This window comes from Bacillus rossius, chromosome 17 (assembly GCF_032445375.1).
Source record: "Bacillus rossius redtenbacheri isolate Brsri chromosome 17, Brsri_v3, whole genome shotgun sequence".
Lineage (NCBI taxonomy): Eukaryota > Metazoa > Arthropoda > Insecta > Phasmatodea > Bacillidae > Bacillus > Bacillus rossius.
The window spans coordinates 39,956,483-39,974,670 of NC_086344.1; the positions used below are offsets into that span (position 1 = coordinate 39,956,483).

At 51.7% G+C, this 18,188-nt stretch overlaps 1 protein-coding gene across 1 annotated transcript in view; it reads left to right on the forward strand.

The window, feature by feature from the left end:
* LOC134540851 (fork head domain-containing protein L1-like) overlaps window positions 1–14,900 on the forward strand; it is a 43,379-nt gene extending 28,479 nt beyond the window's left edge. Inside the window, exon 4 of the mRNA XM_063383848.1 lies at window positions 12,852–14,900. Within this exon, the coding sequence (XP_063239918.1) occupies window positions 12,852–13,067 (216 nt within the window). The 3' untranslated portion in view covers window positions 13,068–14,900. The remainder of the gene's footprint in view (window positions 1–12,851) is intronic.
* The last annotated feature ends 3,288 nt before the right edge of the window (window positions 14,901–18,188 follow it).

Sequence of the window (18,188 nt, forward strand, 5' to 3'; positions counted from 1 at the left end):
GTGGCTGGACCAGGCCGCCATCCTAGACCCCATCCTCCCGAGACTCCTCACAACCTCCGTGGTGTCCTGGTGCTCTACATGCATGCAACTCTCACCAGTGGCTGGACCAGGCCGCCATCCTAGACCCCATCCTCCCGAGACTCCTCACAACCTCCATGGTGTCCTGGTGCTCTACATGCATGCAACCCTCACCAGTGGCTGGACCAGGCCGCCATCCTAGACCCCCATCCTCCCGAGACTCCTTACAACCTCCATGGTGTCCTGGTGCTCTACATACATGCAACCCTCACCAGTGGCTGGACCAGGCCGCCATCCTAGACCCCCATCCTCCCGAGACTCCTTACAACCTCCGTGGTGTCCTGGTGCTCTACATGCATGCAACCCTCACCAGTGGCTGGACCAGGCCGCCATCCTAGACCCCCATCCTCCCGAGACTCCTTACAACCTCCATGGTGTCCTGGTGCTCTACATACATGCAACCCTCACCAGTGGCTGGACCAGGCCGCCATCCTAGACCCCATCCTCCCGAGACTCCTCACAACCTCCGTGGTGTCCTGGTGCTCTACATGCATGCAACTCTCACTAGTGGCTGGACCAGGCCGCCATCCTAGACCCCCAAACTCCCGAGACTCCTTACAACCTCCGTGGTGTCCTGGTGCTCTACATGCATGCAACCCTCACCAGTGGCTGGACCAGGCCGCCATCCTAGACCCCATCCTCCCGAGACTCCTCACAACCTCCGTGGTGTCCTGGTGCTCTACATGCATGCAACTCTCACCAGTGGCTGGACCAGGCCGCCATCCTAGACCCCCATCCTCCCGAGACTCCTTACAACCTCCGTGGTGTCCTGGTGCTCTACATACATGCAACTCTCACCAGTGGCTGGACCAGGCCGCCATCCTAGACCCCATCCTCCCGAGACTCCTCACAACCTTCATGGTGTCCTGGTGCTCTACATGCATGCAACCCTCATCAGTGGCTGGACCAGGCCGCCATCCTAGACCCCCATCTTCCCGAGACTCCTCACAACCTCCGTGGTGTCCTGGTGCTCTACATGCATGCAACCCTCACCAGTGGCTGGACCAGGCCGCCATCCTAGACCCCATCCTCCCGAGACTCCTCACAACCTCCATGGTGTCCTGGTGCTCTACATACATGCAACCCTCATCAGTGGCTGGACCAGGCCGCCATCCTAGACCCCCATCCTCCCGAGACTCCTTACAACCTCCGTGGTGTCCTGGTGCTCTACATGCATGCAACTCTCACCAGTGGCTGGACCAGGCCGCCATCCTAGACCCCCATCCTCCCGAGACTCCTTACAACCTCCATGGTGTCCTGGTGCTCTACATACATGCAACTCTCACCAGTGGCTGGACCAGGCCGCCATCCTAGACCCCCATCTTCCCGAGACTCCTCACAACCTCCGTAATGTCCTGGTGTTCTACATGCATGCAACCCTCACCAGTGGCTGGACCAGGCCGCCATCCTAGACCCCCATCTTCCCGAGACTCCTTACAACCTCCGTGGTGTCCTGGTGCTCTACATGCATGCAACTCTCACCAGTGGCTGGACCAGGCCGCCATCCTAGACCCCCATCCTCCCGAGACTCCTTACAACCTCCATGGTGTCCTGGTGCTCTACATACATGCAACTCTCACCAGTGCCTGGACCAGGCCGCCATCCTAGACCCCCATCTTCCCGAGACTCCTCACAACCTCCGTGGTGTCCTGGTGCTCTACATGCATGCAACCCTCACCAGTGGCTGGACCAGGCCGCCATCCTAGACCCCCATCCTCCCGAGACTCCTTACAACCTCCTTGGTGTCCTGGTGCTCTACATGCATGCAACTCTCACCAGTGGCTGGACCAGGCCGCCATCCTAGACCCCCATCCTCCCGAGACTCCTTACAACCTCCGTGGTGTCCTGGTGCTCTACATGCATGCAACTCTCACCAGTGGCTGGACCAGGCCGCCATCCTAGACCCCCATCCTCCCGAGACTCCTTACAACCTCCGTGGTGTCCTGGTGCTCTACATGCATGCAACTCTCACCAGTGGCTGGACCAGTCCGCCATCCTAGACCCCCATCCTCCCGAGACTCCTTACAACCTCCGTGGTGTCCTGGTGCTCTACATACATGCAACTCTCACCAGTGGCTGGACCAGGCCGCCATCCTAGACCCCATCCTCCCGAGACTCCTCACAACCTCCATGGTGTCCTGGTGCTCTACATGCATGCAACCCTCACCAGTGGCTGGACCGGGCTGCCATCATAGACCCCATCTTCCCGAGACTCCTTACAACCTCCATGGTGTCCTGGTGCTCTACATACATGCAACCCTCACCAGTGGCTGGACCGGGCCGCCATCCTAGACCCCATCCTCCCGAGACTCCTCACAACCTCCATGGTGTCCTGGTGCTCTACATGCATGCAACTCTCACCAGTGGCTGGACCAGGCCGCCATCATAGACCCCCATCCTCCCGAGACTCCTCACAACCTCCATGGTGTCCTGGTGCTCTACATGCATGCAACTCTCACCAGTGGCTGGACCAGGCCGCCATCATAGACCCCCATCCTCCCGAGACTCCTCACAACCTCCATGGTGTCCTGGTGCTCTACATGCATGCAACTCTCACCAGTGGCTGGACCAGGCCGCCATCATAGACCCCATCTTCCCGAGACTCCTTACAACCTCCATGGTGTCCTGGTGCTCTACATACATGCAACCCTCACCAGTGGCTGGACCGGGCCGCCATCCTAGACCCCATCCTCCCGAGACTCCTCACAACCTCCATGGTGTCCTGGTGCTCTACATGCATGCAACTCTCACCAGTGGCTGGACCAGGCCGCCATCATAGACCCCCATCCTCCCGAGACTCCTCACAACCTCCATGGTGTCCTGGTGCTCTACATGCATGCAACCCTCACCAGTGGCTGGACCGGGCCGCCATCCTAGACCCCATCCTCCCGAGACTCCTCACAACCTCCATGGTGTCCTGGTGCTCTACATACATGCAACCCTCACCAGTGGCTGGACCAGGCCGCCATCCTAGACCCCATCCTCCCGAGACTCCTTACAACCTCCGTGGTGTCCTGGTGCTCTACATGCATGCAACTCTCACCAGTGGCTGGACCAGGCCGCCATCATAGACCCCATCTTCCCGAGACTCCTTACAACCTCCATGGTGTCCTGGTGCTCTACATGCATGCAACCCTCACCAGTGGCTGGACCAGGCCGCCATCCTAGACCCCCATCCTCCCGAGACTCCTTACAACCTCCGTGGTGTCCTGGTGCTCTACATGCATGCAACTCTCACCAGTGGCTGGACCAGGCCGCCATCCTAGACCCCATCCTCCCGAGACTCCTCACAACCTCCGTGGTGTCCTGGTGCTCTACATGCATGCAACTCTCACCAGTGGCTGGACCAGGCCGCCATCCTAGACCCCATCCTCCCGAGACTCCTCACAACCTCCATGGTGTCCTGGTGCTCTACATGCATGCAACCCTCACCAGTGGCTGGACCAGGCCGCCATCCTAGACCCCCATCCTCCCGAGACTCCTTACAACCTCCATGGTGTCCTGGTGCTCTACATACATGCAACCCTCACCAGTGGCTGGACCAGGCCGCCATCCTAGACCCCCATCCTCCCGAGACTCCTTACAACCTCCGTGGTGTCCTGGTGCTCTACATGCATGCAACCCTCACCAGTGGCTGGACCAGGCCGCCATCCTAGACCCCCATCCTCCCGAGACTCCTTACAACCTCCATGGTGTCCTGGTGCTCTACATACATGCAACCCTCACCAGTGGCTGGACCAGGCCGCCATCCTAGACCCCATCCTCCCGAGACTCCTCACAACCTCCGTGGTGTCCTGGTGCTCTACATGCATGCAACTCTCACTAGACGCTGGACCAGGCCGCCATCCTAGACCCCCAAACTCCCGAGACTCCTTACAACCTCCGTGGTGTCCTGGTGCTCTACATGCATGCAACCCTCACCAGTGGCTGGACCAGGCCGCCATCCTAGACCCCATCCTCCCGAGACTCCTCACAACCTCCGTGGTGTCCTGGTGCTCTACATGCATGCAACTCTCACCAGTGGCTGGACCAGGCCGCCATCCTAGACCCCCATCCTCCCGAGACTCCTTACAACCTCCGTGGTGTCCTGGTGCTCTACATACATGCAACTCTCACCAGTGGCTGGACCAGGCCGCCATCCTAGACCCCATCCTCCCGAGACTCCTCACAACCTCCATGGTGTCCTGGTGCTCTACATGCATGCAACCCTCATCAGTGGCTGGACCAGGCCGCCATCCTAGACCCCCATCTTCCCGAGACTCCTCACAACCTCCGTGGTGTCCTGGTGCTCTACATGCATGCAACCCTCACCAGTGGCTGGACCAGGCCGCCATCCTAGACCCCATCCTCCCGAGACTCCTCACAACCTCCATGGTGTCCTGGTGCTCTACATACATGCAACCCTCATCAGTGGCTGGACCAGGCCGCCATCCTAGACCCCCATCCTCCCGAGACTCCTTACAACCTCCGTGGTGTCCTGGTGCTCTACATGCATGCAACTCTCACCAGTGGCTGGACCAGGCCGCCATCCTAGACCCCCATCCTCCCGAGACTCCTTACAACCTCCATGGTGTCCTGGTGCTCTACATACATGCAACTCTCACCAGTGGCTGGACCAGGCCGCCATCCTAGACCCCCATCTTCCCGAGACTCCTCACAACCTCCGTGGTGTCCTGGTGCTCTACATGCATGCAACCCTCACCAGTGGCTGGACCAGGCCGCCATCCTAGACCCCCATCTTCCCGAGACTCCTTACAACCTCCGTGGTGTCCTGGTGCTCTACATGCATGCAACTCTCACCAGTGGCTGGACCAGGCCGCCATCCTAGACCCCCATCCTCCCGAGACTCCTTACAACCTCCATGGTGTCCAGGTGCTCTACATACATGCAACTCTCACCAGTGGCTGGACCAGGCCGCCATCCTAGACCCCCATCTTCCCGAGACTCCTCACAACCTCCGTGGTGTCCTGGTGCTCTACATGCATGCAACCCTCACCAGTGGCTGGACCAGGCCGCCATCCTAGACCCCCATCCTCCCGAGACTCCTTACAACCTCCTTGGTGTCCTGGTGCTCTACATGCATGCAACTCTCACCAGTGGCTGGACCAGGCCGCCATCCTAGACCCCCATCCTCCCGAGACTCCTTACAACCTCCGTGGTGTCCTGGTGCTCTACATGCATGCAACTCTCACCAGTGGCTGGACCAGGCCGCCATCCTAGACCCCCATCCTCCCGAGACTCCTTACAACCTCCGTGGTGTCCTGGTGCTCTACATGCATGCAACTCTCACCAGTGGCTGGACCAGTCCGCCATCCTAGACCCCCATCCTCCCGAGACTCCTTACAACCTCCGTGGTGTCCTGGTGCTCTACATACATGCAACTCTCACCAGTGGCTGGACCAGGCCGCCATCCTAGACCCCATCCTCCCGAGACTCCTCACAACCTCCATGGTGTCCTGGTGCTCTACATGCATGCAACTCTCACCAGTGGCTGGACCAGGCCGCCATCCTAGACCCCCATCCTCCCGAGACTCCTTACAACCTCCGTGGTGTCCTGGTGCTCTACATACATGCAACTCTCACCAGTGGCTGGACCAGGCCGCCATCCTAGACCCCCATCTTCCCGAGACTCCTCACAACCTCCGTGGTGTCCTGGTGCTCTACATGCATGCAACCCTCACCAGTGGCTGGACCAGGCCGCCATCCTACACCCCATCCTCCCGAGACTCCTCACAACCTCCATGGTGTCCTGGTGCTCTACATACATGCAACCCTCATCAGTGGCTGGACCAGGCCGCCATCCTAGACCCCCATCCTCCCGAGACTCCTTACAACCTCCGTGGTGTCCTGGTGCTCTACATGCATGCAACTCTCACCAGTGGCTGGACCAGGCCGCCATCCTAGACCCCCATCCTCCCGAGACTCCTTACAACCTCCGTGGTGTCCTGGTGCTCTACATACATGCAACTCTCACCAGTGGCTGGACCAGGCCGCCATCCTAGACCCCCATCTTCCTGAGACTCCTCACAACCTCCGTGGTGTCCTGGTGCTCTACATGCATGCAACCCTCACCAGTGGCTGGACCAGGCTGCCATCCTAGACCCCATCCTCCCGAGACTCCTCACAACCTCCATGGTGTCCTGGTGCTCTACATACATGCAACTCTCACCAGTGGCTGGACCAGGCCGCCATCCTAGACCCCCATCCTCCCGAGACTCCTTACAACCTCCGTGGTGTCCTGGTGCTCTACATACATGCAACTCTCACCAGTGGCTGGACCAGGCCGCCATCCTAGACCCCCATCCTCCCGAGACTCCTTACAACCTCCGTGGTGTCCTGGTGCTCTACATGCATGCAACTCTCACCAGTGGCTGGACCAGGCCGCCATCCTAGACCCCCATCCTCCCGAGACTCCTTACAACCTCCGTGGTGTCCTGGTGCTCTACATGCATGCAACCCTCACCAGTGGCTGGACCAGGCCGCCATCCTAGACCCCCATCCTCCCGAGACTCCTTACAACCTCCATGGTGTCCTGGTGCTCTACATACATGCAACTCTCACCAGTGGCTGGACCAGGCCGCCATCCTAGACCCCATCCTCCCGAGACTCCTCACAACCTCCATGGTGTCCTGGTGCTCTACATGCATGCAACTCTCACCAGTGGCTGGACCAGGCCGCCATCCTAGACCCCCATCCTCCCGAGACTCCTCACAACCTCCATGGTGTCCTGGTGCTCTACATGCATGCAACTCTCACCAGTGGCTGGACCAGGCCGCCATCCTAGACCCCCATCCTCCCGAGACTCCTTACAACCTCCGTGGTGTCCTGGTGCTCTACATGCATGCAACCCTCATCAGTGGCTGGACCAGGCCGCCATCCTAGACCCCCATCCTCCCGAGACTCCTTACAACCTCCGTGGTGTCCTGGTGCTCTACATGCATGCAACTCTCACCAGTGGCTGGACCAGGCCGCCATCCTAGACCCCCATCCTCCCGAGACTCCTCACAACCTCCATGGTGTCCTGGTGCTCTACATGCATGCAACCCTCACCAGTGGCTGGACCAGGCCGCCATCCTAGACCCCATCCTCCCGAGACTCCTTACAACCTCCATGGTGTCCTGGTGCTCTACATACATGCAACCCTCACCAGTGGCTGGACCAGGCCGCCATCATAGACCCCATCCTCCCGAGACTCCTCACAACCTCCATGGTGTCCTGGTGCTCTACATGCATGCAACTCTCACCAGTGGCTGGACCAGGCCGCCATCATAGACCCCATCCTCCCGAGACTCCTCACAACCTCCATGGTGTCCTGGTGCTCTACATGCATGCAACTCTCACCAGTGGCTGGACCAGGCCGCCATCATAGACCCCATCCTCCCGAGACTCCTCACAACCTCCATGGTGTCCTGGTGCTCTACATACATGCGACCCTCACCAGTGGCTGGACCAGGCCGCCATCCTAGACCCCCATCTTCCCGAGACTCCTCACAACCTCCATGGTGTCCTGGTGCTCTACATACATGCAACCCTCACCAGTGGCTGGACCAGGCCGCCATCCTAGACCCCATCCTCCTGAGACTCCTCACAACCTCCATGGTGTCCTGGTGCTCTACATACATGCAACCCTCACCAGTGGCTGGACCAGGCCGCCATCCTAGACCCCCATCCTCCCGAGACTCCTCACAACCTCCATGGTGTCCTGGTGCTCTACATTCATGCAACCCTCACCAGTGGCTGGACCAGGCCGCCATCCTAGACCCCCATCCTCCCGAGACTCCTCACAACCTCCATGGTGTCCTGGTGCTCTACATACATGCAACCCTCACCAGTGGCTGGACCAGGCCGCCATCCTAGACCCCATCCTCCCGAGACTCCTCACAACCTCCACGGTGTCCTGGTGCTCTACATACATGCAACCCTCACCAGTGGCTGGACCAGGCCGCCATCATAGACCCCCATCTTCCCGAGACTCCTCACAACCTCCATGGTGTCCTGGTGCTCTACATACATGCAACCCTCACCAGTGGCTGGACCAGGCCGCCATCCTAGACCCCATCCTCCCGAGACTCCTCACAACCTCCATGGTGTCCTGGTGCTCTACATACATGCAACCCTCACCAGTGGCTGGACCAGGCCGCCATCATAGACCCCCATCTTCCCGAGACTCCTCACAACCTCCATGGTGTCTTGGTGCTCTACATACATGCAACCCTCACCAGTGGCTGGACCAGGCCGCCATCATAGACCCCCATCTTCCCGAGACTCCTCACAACCTCCATGGTGTATTGGTGCTCTACATGCATGCAACCCTCACCAGTGGCTGGACCAGGCCGCCATCATAGACCCCATCCTCCCGAGACTCCTCACAACCTCCGTGGTGTCCTGGTGCTCTACATACATGCAACCCTCACCAGTGGCTGGACCAGGCCGCCATCATAGACCCCATCCTCCCGAGACTCCTCACAACCTCCATGGTGTCCTGGTGCTCTTCATACATGCAACCCTCACCAGTGGCTGGACCAGGCCGCCATCCTAGACCCCCATCCTCCCGAGACTCCTCACAACCTCCATGGTGTCCTGGTGCTCTACATACATGCAACCCTCACCAGTGGCTGGACCAGGCCGCCATCCTAGACCCCATCCTCCCGACACTCCTCACAACCTCCATGGTGTCCTGGTGCTCTACATACATGCAACCCTCACCAGTGGCTGGACCAGGCCGCCATCCTAGACCCCATCCTCCCGACACTCCTCACAACCTCAATGGTGTCCTGGTGCTCTACATACATGCAACCCTCACCAGTGGCTAGACCAGGCCGCCATCCTAGACCCCATCCTCCCGACACTCCTCACAACCTCCATGGTGTCCTGGTGCTCTACATACATGCAACCCTCACCAGTGGCTGGACCAGGCCGCCATCCTAGACCCCATCCTCCCGAGACTCCTCACAACCTCCATGGTGTCCTGGTGCTCTACATACATGCAACCCTCACCAGTGGCTGGACCAGGCCGCCATCCTAGACCCCATCCTCCCGACACTCCTCACAACCTCCATGGTGTCCTGGTGCTCTACATACATGCAACTCTCACCAGTGGCTGGACCAGGCCGCCATCATAGACCCCATCCTCCCGAGACTCCTCACAACCTCCATGGTGTCCTGGTGCTCTACATACATGCAACTCTCACCAGTGGCTGGACCAGGCCGCCATCATAGACCCCATCCTCCCGAGACTCCTCACAACCTCCATGGTGTCCTGGTGCTCTACATACATGCAACTCTCACCAGTGGCTGGACCAGGCCGCCATCCTAGACCCCATCCTCCCGACACTCCTCACAACCTCCATGGTGTCCTGGTGCTCTACATACATGCAACTCTCACCAGTGGCTGGACCAGGCCGCCATCATAGACCCCATCCTCCCGAGACTCCTCACAACCTCCATGGTGTCCTGGTGCTCTACATACATGCAACCCTCACCAGTGGCTGGACCAGGCCGCCATCCTAGACCCCATCCTCCCGACACTCCTCACAACCTCCATGGTGTCCTGGTGCTCTACATACATGCAACTCTCACCAGTGGCTGGACCAGGCCGCCATCATAGACCCCATCCTCCCGAGACTCCTCACAACCTCCATGGTGTCCTGGTGCTCTACATGCATGCTACCCTCATCAGTGGCTGGACCAGGCCGCCATCATAGACCCCCATCCTCCCGAGACTCCTCACAACCTCCGTGGTGTCCTGGTGCTCTACATACATGCAACTCTCACCAGTGGCTGGACCAGGCCGCCATCATAGACCCCATCCTCCCGAGACTCCTCACAACCTCCATGGTGTCCTGGTGCTCTACATACATGCAACTCTCACCAGTGGCTGGACCAGGCCGCCATCATAGACCCCATCCTCCCGAGACTCCTCACAACCTCCATGGTGTCCTGGTGCTCTACATACATGCAACCCTCATCAGTGGCTGGACCAGGCCGCCATCCTAGACCCCCATCTTCCCGAGACTCCTCACAACCTCCATGGTGTCCTGGTGCTCTACATACATGCAACCCTCACCAGTGGCTGGACCAGGCCGCCATCATAGACCCCATCCTCCCGAGACTCCTCACAACCTCCATGGTGTCCCGGTGCTCTACATACATGCAACTCTCACCAGTGGCTGGACCAGGCCGCCATCATAGACCCCCATCCTCCCGAGACTCCTCACAACCTCCGTGGTGTCCTGGTGCTCTACATACATGCAACTCTCACCAGTGGCTGGACCAGGCCGCCATCCTAGACCCCATCCTCCCGACACTCCTCACAACCTCCATGGTGTCCTGGTGCTCTACATACATGCAACTCTCACCAGTGGCTGGACCAGGCCGCCATCATAGACCCCATCCTCCCGAGACTCCTCACAACCTCCATGGTGTCCTGGTGCTCTACATACATGCAACTCTCACCAGTGGCTGGACCAGGCCGCCATCCTAGACCCCATCCTCCCGACACTCCTCACAACCTCCATGGTGTCCTGGTGCTCTACATACATGCAACTCTCACCAGTGGCTGGACCAGGCCGCCATCATAGACCCCATCCTCCCGAGACTCCTCACAACCTCCATGGTGTCCTGGTGCTCTACATACATGCAACCCTCACCAGTGGCTGGACCAGGCCGCCATCCTAGACCCCATCCTCCCGACACTCCTCACAACCTCCATGGTGTCCTGGTGCTCTACATACATGCAACTCTCACCAGTGGCTGGACCAGGCCGCCATCCTAGACCCCCATCCTCCCGAGACTCCTCACAACCTCCATGGTGTCCTGGTGCTCTACATACATGCAACTCTCACCAGTGGCTGGACCAGGCCGCCATCCTAGACCCCATCCTCCCGAGACTCCTCACAACCTCCGTGGTGTCCTGGTGCTCTACATACATGCAACCCTCATCAGTGGCTGGACCAGGCCGCCATCCTAGACCCCATCCTCCCGAGACTCCTCACAACCTCCGTGGTGTCCTGGTGCTCTACATACATGCAACCCTCATCAGTGGCTGGACCAGGCCGCCATCCTAGACCCCATCCTCCCGAGACTCCTCACAACCTCCATGGTGTCCTGGTGCTCTACATACATGCAACTCTCACCAGTGGCTGGACCAGGCCGCCATCATAGACCCCATCCTCCCGAGACTCCTCACAACCTCCATGGTGTCCTGGTGCTCTACATACATGCAACTCTCACCAGTGGCTGGACCAGGCCGCCATCCTAGACCCCATCCTCCCGAGACTCCTCACAACCTCCATGGTGTCCTGGTGCTCTACATACATGCAACTCTCACCAGTGGCTGGACCAGGCCGCCATCATAGACCCCCATCCTCCCGAGACTCCTCACAACCTCCATGGTGTCCTGGTGCTCTACATACATGCTCAATTATTTCTTTCTTTCTGGGATGTACAAAGAAAGCTCGAGAAAATAGAATATTTGTGAATGCCCTTGTTAAAATTACATTTTGTCTACAATTTATTTGTAAATGAAATATCTCCTAATAAAGTAACAATTCTTCGAAACTTGTCTTCGTAGGGCCAGTACATATTTTAGTGTGAAATAAGAAAGAAAATTATCGAACTTTTTCAGTATATTTTGTTTGAAACAGTTCACTGTTCATGAACATGTTGTTTTGTCGCATACTATTTCTTATAGACAGCTTAGACATAAGTACCTACTGATATTATTTTCTTTGATGCCTCTCAACTAGAACCATAAATAATGTTAAATAATTACTTGCAGAGATTAGACCAAAAAAATCAATGTTTGTGTTGTTAACTGGTGAAATGATATTTTGATGGCATTAGCAGCATATAATGATAAGAAGTTTAATTGATTGTTTACTTCACTCTTATAATCTAGCGAGTAGTTGATTTAAAGAAGTTATGGTTAAAAAATTTACATTAAACAAAAGTTTGAAGACTGGGTGTACACACCTTTTCAATTTAATTGAGATGGTACTTTTTGCTTCACATAAACTAGTAGTAAAGTTCAGTGAGATTCCAAGTTACAAATGTATTTTAATTTAATGGAGGCCCCTGCTGTCAATTAGCATTTCATTATACTTTATTATGATGAGCTTAATTCCTTCCAGATACTTCCAACACGAGTACGAATTTGGCATAAAAATGTAATAGCTGCAGTAGAAATTAGCATACTATTGTTTAAAAGATTTTAGGGGAACAAAAGTAAATTTCAGTTTGTCACCACATCTTGTTAGTATAGTGCCTTATATCTGGCCAAATATAAATCGTTCTCAAGAGAATAGAGGACAGCACAGTTCTTATTACTGGAAGCCATAGATGGTACTAGATGTATTGTGAATATGTGGAAGAAATCAGCAGCAAGCTGTCTAAGTCTGTCTTGATGCTTATAATCCCACCACTGTACTGTGGAGCCAACTTTTCTTGAAAATGTTTGAGCAGGAAAACTTCTATCAGAAATGGTCTGAGAGCTCTAGCTTCAGGAAGGGGGCTCCTGTTTGGTTGCTTCTTGCCCAGAGTATAGAGGTTACAGGATTTGGTTTCTAAAATCAAAATGATTCATTATTTATAATGCTTATATGTACACATTCTAAATAAAAGAATGTTAGTTCTAGTATTAATGTGTATAACCCTATGGCACAAGCATCTATGCCTTTATGTTTGACTTCTCATCTTATTTGAGTTGGTCGAAATGTGCGCCACACGTCACTGGATCAAACGAGTGCTGCACGGTTGGTTCTGCTGTGTTCCAGAGGAGCAAAGACAAGAGTCATGGGGAGTATGTCTCCTGCTGCGTGGGAGTTGAGACGCAGTCGAGGACCCTGCCTCGCCCCACCACCAGTGCTCCCCAAGCGACCAATCCCCGCCCTCCGGCCAGCAGGCCCGCCCTCTTCTCCATAGAGTACCTGATCCAGAAGGACTCGTCGCGCCAGGCGGGTCTGCAGCCTTGCAGCAGGGTCGACATCTAGACATCTAGCTACGGGAGAAGCAGGTGCGAGCCGATTCTCCTGCACTGCTTCAGTTCTGTACGTTCAAGTGTCATCGGTCATACTCTTCTCTGTGGTCGACGGAACAAACTGGTTGTAGGAAACACTGTTGGACAGTCATGGAATTGATAATACATGAATGTACTTGAATTATATCTGGCTGTTAGAAGAATATGCGACATCATTGAGACTAATACATTTCAAAACAACCATTTAGTACATTATTGCTGCAATAAGTGTTTTTATTGCTAGATATTCCAGATTTATTTTTTGAACTTTTAAAAAGACACTTATCAATTAATTAAAATAAATAATATCAATTTATATTTTTTAAATGCCATAGATAACATGTACTTATTGCACCTACTACATGCACATCTGCAGCTAACCGACTCCGAGAGCCAACAGGAAAACTGTAGTCATGGAGCAGCCGAATCCCACTTGAACGACTTGAGCAGTGATACGACCTCTAGCACAAGTTCTCGAGCGTGTACATGACTGTGCAGGCTAGCCTGAAGGTGGAACATTCAGTGAACCGGTGTGTTGCCTAACGGTATCGCCTATTTACCGAGCCCACGTGAGCCTGTTCCAGCTCTGTAGTCTCCGTGACAGTCATAGAGTGGACAAAAGTCACTCGAGTGCTCATGTCATGACCATAGAGTAGGGAGCACATGCCAGCTGAATACCAGCTTGCTTTTGGTCCTGAAAATGAACAAATAGTTTGCTGGCATAGCTGTAAAAAAATATTATTTTGATGATTGCTGACATGAATGTACATTATTATAGTATGGAGCACATAATTTCACCAAACTATAATTTAATTTTCCATCTGAACTCTGTGAATTCGCTTTATTACATGCAAGAGCGAAAGCTTTTTTTATCACTTGGGTTATTGTACCGCTGTTAGTGTGGCATGCCTGGAAGGACAGAGAGCAGTGGTAAAATTTCATCCCTCGAATGTGATACTTCTTGGCCGCAGGAATAGGAAAGAAATATAAAGAGTTAGCCAAGTCATAGTTATGGTTCTCGGATTGTACAGAACTTGGCAGATTGGACTGACTGCCTAGCATACCTCAATATGTGGTTCAAAATTATAGTTGCCTACATTACTTATTATTAAAAAAGTTAAAATGGCTATGTACTTTTCCACAGTATCATGATAATAATGAGAATGTATTCAGCAGGTATAAATTTTACAGTGAAATAGGCTACTAATTAATTGCAGAATATGCCATATTTAAAGAACGGAAATTTTCATAAGCCCATCGAACTATTCATACAAAAGTCAACAATATTAAAAGATCTTATATGTCACATATTGATTACGTGAGTTTCTGACGTCAGAGCTTCTACTAAAATAATTTCACCTGTAGACAACAACCCTGCTTGATTATAATACAACAGGCATAACATTAAAAATGTTCACTTAATGTTAGGAGTCAATCTAAACTAATTTTTTAACTTAAATATTTCGATTCTAATTTATCATTGCAAATGTGATATAGCACATTACTATGTAAATATTGACAAATGTTTGTGCACAATAAAAAGTTTAATTTTAAATGGTTTTTACAGTAGTAAATAAAAGTAACAAGTGTGGAATGTATCAGGAAAGTGTTCCTAATGTGATCAGTATTATTATAGAGAAAAAAAACTTATTCGGTACTGATTACATTAGTTTTATTTGACAAATACAAAATGAATATGAAATTTGCATGTGTAGTATTTACCAGAAAAACTGCAAATGAATTTTAACTAGCTTTTGTTCTATACTTTTGGTATCAATCGGTGAAAATACAGAAAAAAGAAAATAAAGTTTGCATTATTTTATGTGAATCTGATAATTGTACACTGATGTAGTGGAGCATGTGCAAGTTGTTGAGTGTTGTTGCTGTGCTCTAAGGTACGCTGGGAGGTAGTCCTGTGAGAAATGACGTCACGACGAGCCTGCCCAGGTACAGTCTCGTCCTCATCGCAACCAGCGAAGGACCTCGACTGGTGACGTGGCGTGACTGCGCTGGACCACCAGAGACACCTGACGACATTGACCTGCTTCCACTCACACAGTTTAAGCCCAATACGTGAGCCCAGACTATGATCCTTCCCTCAGAAAGATTTTAACTCTAATTTGTACTGTTTTTTGCAGCTTGCCGTGTTTTTCTTTTAACCGGGTCGTTAGGCAGGCATAAAAACGAAAATTCTTGTTTGGTTTTTAAGCCGTAACCTTCATTACAGCCAGTCGCAATACAAGAACGAGGCATTCTCACACCACTTCAACTGAACTAACAAATGCGGGAAAGTTTTAAGGCATTTTTATAGATTAGACATTTACCAAGCACCCAAATGAATGATAGGATAGTAATTTGGGAAAAAAATTCAAAAATTTAGACGGAATTAGGAATAATATAATATTTTATATGAAACTGCCATGTAACACAAGGACAATGGTGGGCTGAACTACTACTAGCGCCGTTAGTTCGCAGGCCACCGCGAGCTCCACCAAGTGGACGAGACACGCCAAGGCAGACCGGACCTGGCTGTATGACCGTGAGGGAGACTACAGCGGACAGTCTGAGCCGATACCTGCGTCCTGTTGCTGTTTGCAAGGCATGTTGCAGCCCGCCCCTGTTCGGACAGGCTATCAGCAGACCCTGATTGTGGCTCACCTTGCTACATCTTGTCGGATCCCCTCATTCTTTTTGTCTGACCCCACAATAATATGTGTCTGATTCTCTAATTATTCTGACCTGTGTATATAATCATGTATATATGAGAGCTCTAGCTTTCAATATATTAATATTTATTATTATACTAAAATAGTTATCTGACAGTGCCTGAGAACATGATAGTGGCAGCTACACTTATGGAGTTGATTCGTGAACATTATAGAACTATCTTGTAGCTTTTGTGTGAGCAGTTAGGGCATTTGGCGACTGGAGAACTCAGGAGCTAAAATATCACCAAGTTGGCGTGGTATCTAGTGTTGATTTGTAGTTGAAGAATCACGGAATCGAGTCCGCAGTTAAGCAAAGATGTCTGTAGGCTAAAATAGAGTGCAGATCGTTGCTTGTCCAACGCCAGGATGCGTGGCGTAGCAGGAAGAGCAGGTTTGGCTGATGTCGTCACTCTTTCCCTGCGTGTTAGGCGACACACACACAGCGCAGTAGTGCGGGAAGCATAGCTGACTCTCACAGGCGCGTGTACCCTCTGCAGCTACCAGAACAACGCGCTGCTGTCTCATAATTGAACTTTGAAGCATATCGCAGCGCAAGTTGTCTGCCTGGTGATGTAAACATGCATTTACTCAAATGAATTATTCTCTGCACTATTTTACCTAAATATTTTTATAACTAACAGCAGAAAGCTTTCTTTTTTCACATAAAGGGTCATTTCACCTGTTATTCGTGATTATTTGGACATCGACTTAAAATTTTAGCATTGACCACGAATAACACCACTCGTGTTAAGCCTTAACGCTTTTCAAGAATAATCAGTTATTAAATAACTAACGTGCTCGTTACTAACTCACACATGTTCATTTAAATTATGGAGGCGTGCAACATATATGTTAATGACCCGCATGTCACAGTATTTTCTTTTACGGTGTATTAGGAGTTAGAATATTTCGATTATAGCAAAACTGGATATCCAGAATGCTATAATTTAGGCTATAGCATGTTACAAATTTACACAATTATTTTAAAAAATAATAAGTTTAAATATATGAGTTTTACAAAATTAACTCAGCAGGATGACCCGGCTTTGGACCTGACTTTCAATAAGGAATTTTATTAAAATACTGCCCATCTTTCTGGCTTCGTGAACCTTGCCGTCAGCCACAGACGTCGGCAGAGTGGCTGTTACTCATTTCCGTTCCTGCTCTTCACGAAATTACTTCCACCAAATGCTTTATACTGAGAGCTAAGATATCATACATAAAAAAAGTCAATTTTAAATTTTTTAAAACTTTTAATTGAGTGCTTGAAGGGGGAGAGACAAAAACATACCAAAGCCATGTTGGTTTCAACAGTTTAAGGTCATACAAATTACGAGGGATATTCGTAAAGTAAGGTTCGTTTGGTCATTAAAAAAAATAACTCGTGAGAAAAATTTTTGTTGGCAGTCTTAGTTTATTACAGAGATACTTTAAATTTTCACATAATCGCCATTTATTACAAGCACATTTAGCAACGACGCACCAGTTTATTTAACCCCGTCTGCATTGAAGTACGCCCCCTGGAAACTTAATTGGTTTACAATCGTATTTTTTTGTAATTTTTGACCCACGGATCATGAGATCAAACAAAATGAAGTCATTTAGTCCCAAAAAACGATAGCCCCCCATTTTCCGACTCGAGTATGGAGATTGCTTAAAAGTTTTTTTTTAGTGATGTTTAATAAGCGCCTGTACACGCATTGCATATTCGAATTTAATATGCTTAAGGCCAAAGTGTCCGTTCCATTCCAAAGCGTCAAACTTATAAGCAGAGAGGATAAAGAAAATGGCGCAGCGTAACGAAAAGTACTTGAAACTGAATGGCGATTACGTGAAAAAGTGAAGTAGATATAGCAAACGAAAACTACATTTAAATTTTATTTCACGTTATTATTTTATAACGACCCAAACGAATTACGAATATCACTCGCAAGTAACGCTTAATGTTAAGTATAGATCTCCCACGTAGAAATACTCTGAAAATATAAAAACGAAAGGGTAGACAGTATGATTGCAGTAGCATACATTAGCAAAGATTAAAACCCTACTAAAAAGATGGTGGGATGTTAGTATAGTAAGGGAGAAGAGTGAACTACTGCCTTTGCTAGAGGGGGTGAGCTACTGTCCTCGCTGGAGGACAGCTATTGTCCTCGCTTGAGGCGGAAGTTACTGTCCATGTTTGCGGGGGTGAGCTACTGTCCTTGATGGAGGGTGTGAGCTACTGTCCTCGATAGAGGAGTAGAGTAACTGTCCTCGCTGGAGGAGTAGAGTTACTGTCCTCGCTGGAGGAGTAGAGTTACTGTCCTCGATGGAGGAGTAGAGTTACTGTCCTCGCTGGAGGAGTAGAGTTACTGTCCTCGCTGGAGGAGTAGAGTTACTGTCCTCGA